This window comes from Oncorhynchus masou, chromosome 23 (assembly GCF_036934945.1).
Source record: "Oncorhynchus masou masou isolate Uvic2021 chromosome 23, UVic_Omas_1.1, whole genome shotgun sequence".
NCBI lineage: Eukaryota > Metazoa > Chordata > Actinopteri > Salmoniformes > Salmonidae > Oncorhynchus > Oncorhynchus masou.
Window position 1 is genome coordinate 30,392,235 of NC_088234.1, and position 16,719 is coordinate 30,408,953.

At 44.8% G+C, this 16,719-nt stretch overlaps 1 protein-coding gene across 1 annotated transcript in view; it reads right to left on the reverse strand.

The window, feature by feature from the left end:
* The window catches only part of LOC135510731 (cGMP-specific 3',5'-cyclic phosphodiesterase-like), a 164,711-nt gene that overhangs the window by 10,043 nt on the left and 137,949 nt on the right, over window positions 1-16,719 (reverse strand). Inside the window, 6 exon segments of the mRNA XM_064931896.1 lie at window positions 4,299-4,424; window positions 5,380-5,526; window positions 8,423-8,482; window positions 9,209-9,384; window positions 10,577-10,661; window positions 10,763-10,871. Coding sequence (XP_064787968.1) covers window positions 4,299-4,424; window positions 5,380-5,526; window positions 8,423-8,482; window positions 9,209-9,384; window positions 10,577-10,661; window positions 10,763-10,871 — 703 coding nt within the window.

Genomic DNA, 16,719 nt, shown 5'->3' on the forward strand with positions numbered 1-16,719 from the left:
GACCAAATAAATGAAGACAAACACAATATACTTCGACCAGGGCGTGACAGAACCCCCCATCCCCTAAGGTGCGGATTCCCGGACGCACACCAAAAACCATAGGGGAGGGTCCGGGTGGGCGTCTGTCCATGGTGGCGGCTCCGGCGCGGGACGTGGACCCCACTCTATCAAAGTCTTAGTCCCTCCTCCTCGCGTCCTTGGATAGTCCACCCTCGCCGCCGACCATGGCCTAGTAGTCCTCACCCAGAACCCCACTGGACTGAGGGGCAGCTCGGGACTGAGGGGTAGCTCGGGACTGAGGGGTAGCTCGGCACTGAGAGGTAGCTCGGGACTGAGGGGAAGCTCGGGACTGAGAGGAAGCTCAGGCAGGTAGTTGAATCTGGCAGATCCTGGCTGGCTGGCGGTTCTGGCAGATTTTGGCTGACTGGCGGATCTGGAAGAGTCTGGCAGACTGGCGGATCTGGAAGAGTCTGGCTAACTGGCAGATCTGGAAGAGTCTGGTTGGCTGGAGGATCCTGGCTGACTGGCGGATCTGGAAGAGTCTGGCTGACTGGCAGATCTAGAAGAGTCTGGCTGACTGGCAGATCTGGAAGAGTCTGGCTGACTGGCAGATCTGGAAGAGTCTGGCTGACTGGCGGATCCTGGCTGACTGGCGGATCTGGAAGAGTCTGGCTGACTGGCGGATCTGGAAGAGTCTGGCTGACTGGCAGATCTGGAAGAGTCTGGCTGACTGGCGGATCCTGGCTGACTGGCGGATCTGGAAGAGTCTGGCTGACTGGCGGATCCTGGCTGACTGGCGGATCTGGAAGAGCCTGGCTGACTGGCAGATCTGGAAGAGTCTGGCTGACTGGCAGATCTGGAAGAGTCTGGCTGACTGGCGGATCCTGGCTGACTGGCGGATCTGGAAGAGTCTGGCTGACTGGCGGATCTGGAAGAGTCTGGCTGACTGGCAGATCTGGAAGAGTCTGGCTGACTGGCGGATCCTGGCTGACTGGCGGATCTGGAAGAGTCTGGCTGACTGGCGGATCCTGGCTGACTGGCGGATCTGGAAGAGCCTGGCTGACTGGCAGATCTGGAAGAGTCTGGCTGACTGACGGATCATGGCAGACTGACGGCTCTGGCTGCTCCATGCTGACTGGCAGCTCTGGCTGCTCCATGCTGACTGGCGGCTCTGGCTGCTCCATGCTGACTGGCGGCTCTGGCTGCTCCATGCTGACTGGCGGCTCTGGCTGCTCCATGCTGACTGGCGGCTCTGGCTGCTCCATGCTGACTGGCGGCTCTGGCTGCTCCATGCTGACTGACGGCTCTGGCTGCTCCATGCAGACTGGCAGCTCTGGCGGCTTCTTGCAGACTGGCAGCTCTGGCGGCTCCTTGCAGACTGGCAGCTCTGGCGGCTTCTTGCAGACTGGCAGCTCTGGCTGCACTGAACAGGCGGGAGACTCCGGCAGCGCAGGAGAGGAGGAAGGCTCTGGCAGCGCTGAACAGGCGGGAGACTCCGGCAGCGCAGGAGAGGAGGAAGGCTCTGGCAGCGCTGGAGAGTCGGGAGACTCCGGCAGCGCAGGAGAGGTGAGGCGCACTGTAGGCTTGATGCGTGGTGCTGGCACTGGTGGTACTGGGCCGAGGACACGCACAGGAAGTCTGGTGCGGGGATCTGCCACCGGAGGGCTGGTGCGTGGAGGTGGTACTGGGTAGACCGGACCATGCAGGCGCACTGGAGCTCTTGAGCACCGAGCCTGCCCAACCTTACCTGGTTGAATACTCCCGGTCGCTCTGCCAGTGCGGCAAGGTGGAATAGCCCGCACTGGGCTATGCAGACGAACCGGGGACACCGTGCGCAAGGCTGGTACCATGTAAGCCGGCTCAAGGAGACGCACTGGGGACCAGATGCGTAGAGCCGGCTTCATGGCATTTGGCTCGACGCTCAATCTTGCCCGGCCGATACGCGGAGCTGGAATATACCACACCGGGCTATGCACCCGCACTGGGGACACCGTGCGCACCTCAGCATAACACGGTGCCTGCCCGGTCTCTCCAGCCCCCGGGTAACCACAGGAAGTTGGCGTAGGTCTCCTATCTAGCGTCGCCATACTCCCTGTGAGCCCCCCCCCCAAGAAATTTTTGGGGCTGACTCCCGGGCTTCCTTGCCAACCGTGTTCCCTCATAACGCCGCCTCCTCTCTCCGGCTGCCTCTGCTCTCCTAAGTGCCTCCACCTGTTCCCAAGGGAGGCGATCTCTTCCAGCCAGTATTTCCTCCCATGTGTAGCAACCCTTGCCATCCAAAACATCCTCCCATGTCCATTCCTCATTGCGCCGCTGTTGCTGTTGCCTGTTACCACGCCGCTTGGTCCTGTTGTGGTGGGTGATTCTGTTACGGTTTTCTGTATGGGAAGGAGAGTCGGACCAAAATGTGGCGTGTAGATTACGATTCATGTTTAATGACAGACACACTAAACACAAACACTACAAAACAATAAAACGTAATGAACGTAACGAAAACCGAAACAGCCTATACTTGTGTAAACTAACACAGAACAAGGACATCTGAACACTAAGGACATAAGGACAATCACCCACGAAACACTCAAAGAATATGACTGCCTAAATATGGTTCCCAATCAGAGACAACGATAAACACCTGCCTCTGATTGAGAACCACTTCAGACAGCCATAGACTTATCTGGAACACCCCACTAAGCTACAATTCCAATACAAAACACACCACATACAAAAAAACCATGTCACACCCTGGCCTGACCAAATAAATGAAGACAAACACAATATATACTTCGACCAGGGCGTGACAGTTTCATTATTTATTTGAGACAAAATTGATTTTATTTATGTATTATATTAAGTAAAAATAAAAGTGTTCTTTCAGTATTGTTGTAATTGTCATTATTACAAATATATATATAAAAACGGCAGATTAATCGGTATCGCCTTTTTTGGTCCTCCAATAATCGGGATCGGTGTTGAAAAATCATAATCGGTCGACCTCAAATACATACATACACCCACACACATACACCCACACACATACACCCACACACACACATACACCCAAACACATACACACATAAACCCACATACACTCACACACATACACCCATATACATAAATACATACACCCACACACATACATACATACATACATACATACATACATACATACATACATACATACATACATACATACATACATACACCCACACACATATACACCCACACACATACATAAACCCACATACATACATCCACACACATACTCCCACACACGTACACACATACACACACACATACACACACACACATACACCCATACATACACCCAAACACATACACACATATACATACATACACCCACACACACACATACACATATACACCCACACACATACAAAAACCCACATACATACATACACCCACACACACATACATCCACACACATACACCCACACACATACATAAACCCACATACATACATACATACATACATACATACATACATACATACATACATACATACATACATACATACATACATACATACATACATACATACATACATACATACATCCACACACATACGCACACATATATCCCCTCCTCTCCACTACCTCGACAAAAGAACACACAGGTGCTTATCACGTCATAAATACGACCAACGAGACACAAATTGTTAGGCAAACAGACTCACACGGCAACCCTCGACACGCACGCACACTCATTACAGAGAGGGGTGCTAGGCTCTTAGCACTGTCTGCTTGAGAGAGCAGCTTACACATGAACTCAACAGCCATTTGTTAGCAACAACGGGAGTGTAACATTTAACCTACTGCTTCCTCTGCAAAGCCAACAAGGACAGAGCTGGGTGTGAGCGCCGAGGGGAACCGGGTTAAACTGGAACTGCGTGTTTGGGATATGTTGAGTTCTGTTTATGTCTGAGACAGTGCCTGCTCAAGTGTCCGTTCAAGTGTCTTCAACTTGCTATTCGCAATAACAATATTCTTCATAATATCTGATGACTTTCAGTCAAGATATCAGAGTAACACATTCAGATGTAGTGGAGAATATTTGTTGTTTTGGTATTTAAATATGGCGGTTACTGGAAGCTAATGCTGACTTGACAAAACACAATGGTCGGACGGACCCAGTCATGGCACTGTTACAGCACGGTGACTCATTAGCCATTGATCGAACTAACACACATAAGACGTGCTGCTGGGGTTGATTATCTACTGATTGGACGACGTGACCCAGCACCCCTGCCCTGCTGGCCATTGATTGGCTGAGCTCACCTGTAACTGGCCAGATTTGAACAGGGCGAACATGCACTGGGAGGTGTTGAAGGCGTGTCTCCAGTTGTGGTAGGCCACGTTCTTCCTATAGTTCTTCTTTACGCTCAGGATCCACTGGCACAGACTCTACAGAGAGAGAGGAAAGGGGGGGGGGTTGAGGGATTGCAGCAGGAGATGACAAGACAAGAAAAAGTGGGGAGAAAGAGGGAAAGACATGGGGGAGGAGGAGGAGAAGAGGGCAAAAACAGACCAAATGGTAAACAGTGACAGCGAGTATCTGCACATCCTCAATCAGTAGGGCTTGATATAATCTGGCCAGCCTGGCATTCTGACTGGCACTATAGAGAAAACCCTGACCACACTGCTAATCAAATCATTAGATTCTGTTGATCGTATCTTTATCCAATCTTCCCATGTCCATCCATTTGCCGGCATCGGCTTCCAAAACAATTCCCCATTAGTCAATGCACAGTAGTGGCTAACACTTTTCGCCTGACTTGCCAATAATCGAAAATGAATTTGATTGGCATTTATGTTGCCCTTTTCTCAACCTCAAAATGCTTTGCTGTTCAAGTCCAATCTATTGTTACTGCTGAAAGGTCAGGTCACTACGCTATCTCTCATACTGTATCCTCTCAATTCTCAATCGTATGGCTGTTCTTAGGCCAGTGATGGTCAACCATGCCTCATAGGAGTGCAGTGGAGTGATCAGCGAGGTACAGCCCGACACTGAACTTGAGCGCTGACCTGCTCTTGTTTATACACTTGGGTGGTCAGCGTGCCTACTCTCACTCACAGAGCTGAAAAATAACCGGGCTCTGTGTAGGGCCCTCACAGCCAATCAAAGGCTCTCTTTATGAGCCGTCCTCGCCGCGGGCACTCCGGAGGGCAACTGTGCTGTTAGAGAACCTCTTAATAATATGTAATGGGGTGAGGGGCTGTATTTTAGGATGTAAAAACACACATCTATGTCAACACTTGTATGCACAGTTGCGTATACACACACACACACACAATTAACACACACGCACGTCGGTATGCACGTATGCGCGCACACACACACACACACACACCCACCAACCTTGTATTTCATCTGGAAGTTCTGGACCAGGTTGAGGTCTACAAACATGCGTATGGTGGCCTGAGTGGTCTCAGCGTCGGACAGCTCAAAGTCACTGAAGCTAAACTCCATCAGGCGCAGAGACTGGGCTGACGGAACAGTGGCTGCCTTCAAATACAGAGGGAGAGAGAGGGTAGAGGAGTGTGTGAGATGGATGCACACACACGTTCATATACGATATGCACGCATGTACACACACACACATATACTGTAGGTATGCACACACGCACGCACATAGACACTCGCATGCTCACACGCCCACATACCCTCCCAAAACACCAGGGATCTATAGCAGGCATTAATAATCGATGAGCTGTGATCAGCAGAGTCTAAGGCACACAGGAGGAGCATCTATCTGTGTTCGGCTCGCCTCCCCTACAACTGACAGACGGCACATCTACACAGAGCAGACAGGACACCCCCTAATGCACACAGGATCTCTCTCTCTCTCCTCTTCTGCTGTCTCTACCACTCCGTCTCTCACTTTATTTCGGATCACTTCCTCTTTAATCTGTGGTTGTATATTAATCCTCTCTCTCCTTCTCCATTTCTGTCCCCCTGTCACCGTCTATATCCGCTGCAGTCTCTCTCTTCCTCTGTCCATCTCTCTCTCTCTCTTCCTTTCTCCATCTCTCTCTCTCTCTCTTCCTCACTCCATCTCTCTCTCTCTCGCTTCCTTTCTCCATCTCTCTCTCTCTCTCTTCCTCTCTCCATCTCTCTCTCTCTGCCCCCTCCTTTCTCCATCTTGCATATACACACTCTGGCATTTTCTTGACCTCTCTGTCTGGTCGTTTTAATCTCTATCTCTTTCTGGCAGCAGAGCCAGCTCAGACGGAGAGAGACAGAGAGAAGCCGTTGGGACTGAGAGAGATAAAAGAGCGAAAGCAGGGGAATCCCGTAATATTATTCTGTCAGACAGAAAGCATAACAGCTTTTACTACCACCACCATAGATACAGTGTACGCCATTTAGCATACGCTTTTATCCACATTCCTTACACATGGGTGATCCCAGGAATCAAACCGACAACCCTTGGCATTGTAAGCATCATATTCTACCGACTGAGCCACAGAGAAGACGTTTTTATTTATTAATTTTAAATGTTATACCTTTATGTCAACAAGGAACACAGACTGAGACCAAGGTCTCTTTTACAGCTGGGCCCTGCGTATACATGTTTACACATACAGTTTAGGTACAATGATTAAGAAACTACACAAGACGATCACAGATAACACAAAAAAATACAGCAACAGATTACATTTACACACAGGTTATTCCACCGACAGCACAAGAACTTGCATTAGACAGCAAAGTCCAACCCACGTTTTGATATAAAACACAATGGTGAGTTCTGTAGCTAGGACCCGTGATAAACCTAAGTGCGCAATGATAAGTAGCATCCAGTGATTTAAGTGTTGATGCCGTAGCATGCATGTAGATAATATCCCCATAATCTGTAGCAGACATACAGTATGAATGCTTCCGCTCAGTGTTTGAGATCAATTGACACCCTTTACCATGGCACTTTGAGATTTATTTTAAACTGCAAAACCCTTACGCACCACTGCACTTTATACTTTTATTTACAAAGCCATTTTGGGTTTACTACCTTTTTATTTGGGCATTTCTATTGTTCAGAAATGTGGTGGGTACTCTGCGCCATCGTCTTGGAACGCCTTACAAAATACTTTTAAACTGGAAGAACTTGTCCCGGTTGGTATTTTTAAATCACTGATGAATGATCTTGAGACTGATTCCCTGACCTGTCAACGTTTTTAATTTGCTGTTTTTGATTTTGTTATACTCTTGTGAATTCTATGGTTTTTACTAGATTACTTGCAGTTTTTCACATTGTTTGTCTGTAATTCTTGTAAAGACTTGGTGCTGCCTATCTTGGCCAGGACGCTCTTGAAAAAGAGATTTTAAATCTCAATGAGCCCTTCCTGGTTAAGTAAAGGTTAAATAAAATAAATAAATAAATAATAAATCATTCTAACTAGGGAAACATCAATACTTCAGAGAGTCAACGGCACAGCAACAGTGAAGGAACATTGCCTGGGGAGGGTGATATGGCCTAAAAAGGAGTCCGTGGCCCAGATATGATACTGTGCTGTACCTCATCAGCCACCATACTACAGCCTCCACTGCCTCAGGGAAAATATATAATTAGATTTCGTCATCAGGCCATTTCATCTCAGGATATGAAAATGCCGTATGATCTTCGGAAAAGGTCACGCAGTAGAAATGAGCGTCTAATAGTGTTCGGGGGTGGGACCAAGTTTCATAGAAAGCCGTATGGATTTATCCCGAAAATGCAACAAAAAAGAAAGGAAGAGAAAGAAGGAAAAGAAGAAGGAAACTAAAAAGAGACAAAGTAAAAGCTAATGAAGGCGTAGCCTTAAACAAAGCCCTTCTCCCTATGTGGTCGTAGTGTCTCCTCTTGGGCACAGTTAGAATAGAATTAGACAAGTCGTTAAATGAGTCATATTAACTAAATAGCCGCTCCCACTCTAATCCATATATTATGGCAGCTAGCGGCAGACCTAAAGACTCGCCACCTAAATGACTTCATAAGGAGTTAAATATGCTGACACCTTTGCATTAGCTGGCAGGAGTCGGATTATTCTCTTAACCCCAATTAATCATTGAGAATCTTTAAAAGCAAATGATTCGGGACTTAAATAGGCTTTCTGGAATGGGTATTGTGTATACTTTCACTTTTAAACCCTACTGCGCTCTTTTTTCCTGTTCTTTTTTTCTTCAGTCCATTATCCCCATAGGTCTTAATGTATGTATCAGTGTGAGAGTCGGCCATATTGTGTTACTAATTGGTTGGGTTTACATGCTGAATCAGCACTGGGTCTCGTTACATGACGGCTGAAGTACACTCATCTTTACACTGCCTGATGGAAGGCATCTGTCTGGCATTGTGTATGGACGCAAGTGTATGTGTGTGTGTGTGTGTGTGTGTATAGTGTTAAGTTAATAAATTGTAATTTACCGCGGTTACCTGCAGCGCCCGTGTCTCTTCCTCTGCAGCAGAGGCGTGATACGAGAGGACCTGAGAATGACACACACAAACACACAGCGACTGTTCTCCTTAAAAGTCAACACGATCGCTCTGACCGAGTATACAACTAAAAAACAGATTTCACATTTTGGTAGATGACACTTTCACAGATTTCCTCCCCCATGAGATGTTTCTGACCTCAGACAGACAGCCCTGCCACACACACATCCTTCAACCTCAAGTCCATCCATATCAGAGGCCTGTCATTGATAATTGGGGGAGGAAAACTGAGAAAGCTAGAAGAGGTCAGTCCTCGTGACGGCTACAGCGCCGCTGGAGAATGGGCTGAAGTGGTGGCTGCTGGGTAACGGCGGGGAGAGTGTCAGCTGCAGCCGAGAGGGGACGTCACCGGGGAGCCCTGACAGTGACAGCTCCAGAATAGAACAGTCAGGGAGAGAACAGGAGAGGGGGAGGACCGGAGGAGAGGAGGGGGATACATACGTCATCGAGGGCTGAAGAGGTCTAGGATAGAGTTGGAGTGATCACGCTAGTTCTGTTTTAACGCGGGGGAAGACGGAGCAGAGTGTGGAGAAGACTAGCCAGTCTTTCCTATTGGCAACCATCGCTGTTACTCTCGATCCCCCATGTTTAAGGTCTCATATTGTAGTTGCCTACAGAGGCACTGAGCTAGCATTATCTTACAGTACCTTCCCTCAATATTATCACGAACCATTAGGATGTAAAACTCCAAACTGACCTGAGACCTGTGTCTCTTACCTCCAATGTGACCTCCTGTTTGGCCATGGCTCTCTCCACTGTTTCATACATCTGGGTGTTCTGTATACCCAGTCCACAGAAGATGGCGAAGGCCTCCAGGAACTGTTCATCGTTTCGGTTGAAGGACTTCACCTTCCCTGATGCCTCATCCATCTTGTTCACCAACTGACACACACCTTCAAGACCGACATAGGGGTAAATGTTGGAAACATATCAAGACGTTAATGACACATACACACCAGACAAAACATCGAACTGACACACAGTTGCAGACACACAGGACGAAAAGGTTTTGTGCTTCTTTTTTTTCTTTTTAAGTTTCTTCTTTTTCCCCCCACGAACTGACACACATTCCAGACACTTAGGTGACACAACTTCAGTTTGCTTCTCATGTTCAATATTCAATAGTTTGCTGTGAGGGACCTCTTGTCTGAAACTAAAAGCTCCATCTACTCCATGACTAATAGTCCCATAAATGTTGGTTGACAGCAAAGTTCTAATGTATAAAACACCTGCCCTATCCTCAGCCTGGAGACCTACTTACTAGTCACATCATGGAAACGTGTCATCGCCAACACTCTGATCCTTCCCCTTTACCTTCAGCTGCCCTTTCTCCTACATATCCTGCTTGACATTATAGGTGGTTTAACTAATGCAAATACATAAGTCACATTTTACAATGTGACTTATCCGGAGTGAGTTACACTAGGGAAAAAAATGTATACTGCTTCATTAATGTCAGTGTCAGAGCTACTAAGAATATATAATGTCCACGTTTGAATCAATAAATGAATTCTAAGGAAATTAAGTTGAGTGTAGAAGGGGAAGGGGAGGTATGGTAATACATTCTATATTAAAGTCTAGTGGCAGTAGGTTGTCTTTTGATCTGAGTGTCTCCTGGACTCTTCAGGCAGTTGGTTGAGAGGCTAAAGGGACCTGTTCTGTTTGATCATTGGGGAGTGGGGGGACATACATTATGGTTACACCACTGCCCAGCTAATTAATTGATCTATTTGTGCCTTTATTCATACATGCAATTCAAATCTCTTTTACAAGAAAGACCTGTTTAGGTCTTGTAATGATCTCAGCTAATGATGTTAGGTTATAATGCAAATGCAAATTATGCTAGTGCTAAGGATGCATTAATGAATGAGAGGGAAAACTCTTGGTTACGACTAATGACTGAGGATACAATAGGGCAATATCTGTAAACACAAACCATAAAGAGAGAGAGAGAGAGAGGGAGAGAGAGAGAGAGAGACTCAGAGAGAGAGAGAGAGAGAGAGAGAGAGAGAGAGAGAGAGACAGACAGACAGACAGACAGACAGACAGACAGACAGACAGACAGACAGACGGACAGGTAGGTACCTATTACTTTATCCTTCTTCCCGTTCCTGATAGGAGTACAGAGCAAACTCTTGATCTGGTTACTGGGGTGCTCTGGGTTTTCACTCTGAAGGAAACAGAGAACCACAACTAGAGGCTCTGGACAACAACAAAAAAGATGGCCGACATAGGATGAACATTCTGGAACAGATCATGTTCAGTACTGACCATCCAGGGAAAGCGTTGGTCTTTGGTGACATCAGAGATGTTCAGAGGTTCCATGGTGTTCTTCACGTACTGGGCATACATGTAGTTTATCTGACTCACGTCACAGTCCCTGTGGGGAACACAACATTGTAATAATTGTTTTATTAGACTGTGGACAACTTCTACATTACTTACACATAAACACCCCAAGCATCCTTACCGTATGACTGCTCTGTTGAGTTGGGTGGATCTCATCACGTTGCCACTGCATTGGCTGTGTTGCATTGTATTGTCTATCTAAGCCTCAGTGAATACGCATGTACAGAAGCCAGTGCTCTTCCCGATATGACGACTGAGGCAGAACACTGGACTCTAGCCAGTGCTGAAGGCTCCATACCTGGACTTAAGAACATCTTGGCTGATTGTCAGAAGGAACTGACTATGATTAAGCTTGACCAGGCCTGTCACGGCATAATGACTGTTTATTATTATCTCAACTGATGCCAGTACAGACAGAAACATGAATAACTAATATCCTATTTGTACTACTGCATATGTCTTTAAAGACAAGCTCTAACTGCAGCAGCAAAGCTGTGGCACGGTTGAGAAGATGGCCAAAAGACAGACAAAAGTGGAGAACCTTCGCTACTGCGCTCCTCATCAGCCGGCGTGACGGGGGGGTGATACGTCTTTATTTGATTGACTCAGGGTAGGATGAGGGTTAAGGATTAAGAATTGTCTGCGGTGAATTTAAGTTTAAAAAAACAAAACTTGTTTACCCTTCTCCAATATGGTTCGCAGACGCACACTGTTACTTTTCAGTGGCGACCCGCCATTCAGGGGCCCCACGTTAGTGAGTTAATAAAGCCTTCATACAAACATAGTATTTTTTGCTTTCTTGAGCAAGGTAGCTGCAAAATGCAGGTGTTTCAGCCTAGCTCAGTGCTTACTGTGCTGGTGGGGCAGCCAGTGGAAAATATGGAGCGTAGGGCTTGGGAATGTTTTCTAGTTGCGCCATAATTGGCTCAGTGTTCTGTCACTCATTGGGACACTACGTCACTGCCAAATCTAAGGGTAGAGCTCGAAATTCAAGCCCCTTGGGTGCTGCCATAGAGTTACAATAGAAGAGCCCATCCAAGAAGGCTTAAGGTCATTGGCCACAGATAAAAGGATGTCAAATCACGTTATATCTACAGTAGCTTTGATTGGACTGATCATGTCAACATCATACTTTCAAAATCTTAGCTAGCATTGATCTTCATGAATCACGTCGACAATCTACTGGCAAATCCTTTTTAATCCTTGTCATATGAAGAGAAATAATGAAGATAAAATAAAGATAAAACGTATCGGTGCTCATCGGCCATCATTACACAATGATTGGTTTGAAAGGAATCAGTGGCGAACTGCAAGCACTGCAAAGCAATCACTAGCCTGCTATTCAGTGGAGTGGCTGTGTGGTCCCTATTCTGGGTTTAAGGTTCTCTTTTCCAAGCTTAAAATGATAAACATTCAACATTGGCCATGCTCAAAACAACTGTTAACTCGGAACTGGGAAATCTGACTTTAGTGAGTTCAAGACAACTGGGAACTCTGGGGAAAAAAGAGCTCTGACTGGCAAAATATATTTTAAACGGTCATCCAACTCAGAATTGTTAGTTAGGAACTCGGGACTCTTTCTAGAGCTACCACCCAAAGATCACTGACGTCATCATAATTGAACCTTTTTTTCAGTTCCCAGTTGTCTTGAAAGCAACATAAATCTAGAGAATGCTAGACTTTGATGACAAAGTTGTCACACCCTGATCTGTTTCACCTGTCTTTGTGATTGTCTCCACCTCCCTCCAGGTGTCACCCATCATCCCCATTTTCCCTTGTGTATTTATACCTGTGTTCTCTGTTTGTCTGTTGCCAGTTCTTCAAGGTTTGCAAATACCCACACACAACATACTTGTTATTTGTTGGTGTTTTTAAAATACTATGTTTGATTTGTGTGTTCTATTTCCTTTGAGTTTCGTGGGTTTTCCATTTGTCTTATTGCCAAGGTATCTTAAAGGGGCATGCACACACATGGAATTTTCAGAAGTTTTTCTTTTCTGAGTTTTAATTAAATACATTAATTATTTTGATAAAGGACTGTAATGGAAACCTGGGACACAACATTTATGAAATGTTTGACTGTTTTTCATTAATTTGTCTAATATATATAAGAAACACTTCTTTGAAGGGTTTGTATGACCTTGTGGTTTGATCACCCTCATTGGAAAGCCATTTGGATAATGAATTTAAGGTCATTTGTAATACTGATTTCAAGGTCTTTTGTAATATTGATAATTATGATGAAATGTATAGTTCTTAGACATATTTGTGATTTGGATCAATGTGAAGAAGGAGAAGGCATTTCCTTTGACTATGGGTAGGCTGCCTTACGTCTATTTGACCGTATGTGTGCAATTATTTTTCTTTATCTAGTCGTTAAGACTAGTGATTTGAATTTGATTTTGTTACTTGAAATGTTGTTTTATTTTTTGACCAATAGTAGTGTTGTTGTTTTTTTTTACACATTACTCACATGGAGAGCTATGTGTCAAAATGGGGAGGGTACAGTCCTCTGAGGTTTTGGATTGAAGTTTACACACCTTGAGTGATGTGTAGGAGTGTATGGAGTGATATGTGAAGGAGTGTATTGTTGTGTTGTTTGTTCTGTTCTATTCCCGATGGGTTATAGGGCTAACTTCCTGATCCTGTGGCTCTGCGATGAAGTTGACAGTGTGATGGGGAGTATAAGCCAATTTGAAAGAATAGTTTCAATAGAATGTGTTGTTATTCTCTTTGACATATGTTTAGACATTTGTAGTATGAATAATTGGTAAAAGTAATCATTTATCATATAGTTAATGAACTGAACTAACTGTTGTTCTGATCTGTCCTCTCAAGGTTATCATGAAAAGTGACATCAGACGGCATCTTAATGCATGAAAGAGATACTTGGACCGAACAGTGTGTGTACCTCAAAACCCCCTCTAAACTGGCTGAAGAAGAGTGACAAAGGCGTTGAATAAGGCCCTGTTCGAACCACTTCTACCGAAGGAAACGAGTCCGAGCCAGCAACCGGTTGTACAGCATCCGATCTAAGCTATCAACTGCTTTTCACTCATGTCTTTTCTCAGGAGTGAGAGAGGAGTCCGCATGGAGTGAGCATGGAGAGAGATCTGTTCTAAACTTCTCTTATGTTGCTGGTATACTGGTTGACAAATGGACAAGACATGGGTGGGTGGTAAAGGTGATGGCGGCTTAGGTGAGACATTGAAATTGGGACATTATCATGGCCATCCACTTTGAACTGTGGAGGGGGGGGGGTCAACTGTGCCCAATAATTTAGATTAATAATGCATTGAGATACTGATCTGTATTGTAATTGTTACGAACCCCTTTGGCCCTGCAGTCTAGGGGGGATGGAAACGGGACCCATAACATATCTCATGCAAATCATAACAGTGAAAAGGAACAGTGAGAACTAAAAGAAATCCACAGACAACTTAAATCTACCGTCAAACACTTCGGGTTTATTTTAAACACACGGCAATGGGGTGTGGGAAAACAGGCTGAGCTGGACCCAAGGAAAGAAATAATAAATATCCAAAAACCCCTAAGCTAGTCTTACCTGCTTCAAGCACAGCTAGCTGACTAACCAATAAAATACAGTGGGTGGTCCACCCAGTTCTAACTTGGGTATTTAGACAATGTTTTCCTAGGGGTAATGTATGCCCATGGGCGACTTGGCTTGGTATCCCCTTTTCACACCAACAAACAAACAGTCATACACCACAACAATACATACTCACAGGATAACAGACAAATGTGACATGTAGGCACAAAAACAAGAGAGAGAGAGAGAGAGAGAGTTTGGGAAAACTACTGACTGGGTAAGGGAAAAGGGTAAGGGAAAAGGAGCAGGTGTGTCTTCAGTGGCGACTGATTGGCGACTGATTACTGCCACCTGTGACTAGGGAAGAAGGAGAGAAAACAAATACACACACAGGATACCTGTATCCGTAACAATAATCGTGCTAAAAAAAGTTAATAGTAGAATGAATTGGGTTTTTGACTGGATGTTAATATAATTTAGATTCTGCCAATGTTGATGTGTGTAAAATGTAGTTGTTTTTTTTTACTTTGAGTGATAGGACCAATTTGAATTACTGAGTAATGTCATTTTAAATTTTGGCTGGAGAATTAATTAGATTTTTAATTATGATTTGGAAACTGAATGATTTTTTAAACTGAAGGGTTGATTTGAGTTTAGTATGTTAATACTTATATGAATGAAGCAATGAATGTGTTATGGATTGATTGCTTTGATTGTTGTTATGAACTAAAGATGTCGACACTATTATCAGCATGCCCTGGTGAATGGAGAGGGTGAACTCTGATCTGGAGAGTGATCCTAATCTATTTGCTCTATAGGCATTGCCTTGTAAATAGTGGAATCATGATGCTTGTCTTGGGTCATTTTCATTAGGCACCAATGGAATAAATTTGACCTTAGCTCGGAGTCACTACCTGGATATGCTAATGTCAGTTTCTGGGATGGAAATAGTTATTTCCACCATGCTGACCCATTGAAGTATGATGGATAACTAAAGATTATTTTGGTAAACTCCATTGTTGCATACACTGGATTATGCAGTAAATATGTGATTTTCACTGTCTATGAATATATAGCTTTGAATCTCATAAATTGTATGCATTTTTTGTTTTTCTTCGTGGGTTCGTGCAGGTGACTGTGTATCATAACCTTCCCAGACAAATTGCTATAATACTTAGAAAATGTGTTGGAGGCTGAAATGGGAGACAGTGCTAAGTTTCCTCGAAGGAGGTTGAGCCAGTGCTGTGGCATTCGGTCACGTGCAGGATACCATGCAATGAGTTATTGTTTTTGTACTTCTTGGTTTATGTAGAATGTATGCATTTTCTACATGTGAATGAATGTTCTTCAATCTTGTAATTTTCTCATAAATTGAGAGGATTCTCAAAATGGGGGAATGTGAGTGCAAAATTGAAAGATTGTTATAATACTTTAATTGCATCAAACGGTTGTTTTATTCAACAGAATAGAGTATTCTTAACTATTGTGTGTGTGTTCTACTGAGGATGGGTCTCAGGGAGATAACACTGACGGGAGATTTACCGTGTCTTTTGGGTGATAAAACCTGAAGAGCATTCCAGAGCATGAGTTAATGTTTCTGTTCTATACCGTACCAGGGAGAGATGGTTCCAGTTTGGAGTCAGAGGGCCAGACACTGTTGACACAGAAGATACTGTCTGCTATGCATTATAGGTATCTTTCATAAAAATCTTAACCTTGTGACCCATTTGACCCACCCCAGAGTTCCCATCTGTTGTTCGTCATGTAGGTTGAAAGGGGTGTATCTTGACTATAAAATACCTTTGTACTTTTGTCTTGGGGCTCTCAACGAATCATTTGATCGTGAATTGTCAACCAGCCATCATTATCGTAGAGCACTCAATCGATTCACTTTATATGTGTGTGTTGTATTGACCTGCTCCCTTATTAATAAGTGATTCAAGATTTAGTTTAAGTATAACTCTGACTTGTGTGATAAGGTTGTCTCTCCTCATTTGATAGTAAAGAAATTAACCACCACATCATGTGTCTCGATTGTTCCTGTTTTCTAGTTTTCCTGTTTTTTACCTTTTCTGTCAGACCTGACACTAAGAGCCGTCCTGTACCTCTGCCCCACCCATCTGGATTACTAACCTCTGCCTACCCTGACCCTGCCTGCCATCCTGTACCGTTGACCCACCTATCCGGGCCAGCTGCGCAACGCCATCTCCTCCCAAGGAGCCACCATTGGGAGGCACGAGGAATTGCTTCGTGGCCTTATGGAGGCCTTAATAAACCATCAAGTTAGTTCTTAAAAATAAAAATAAATTGATACTTGGAATACTTTAAA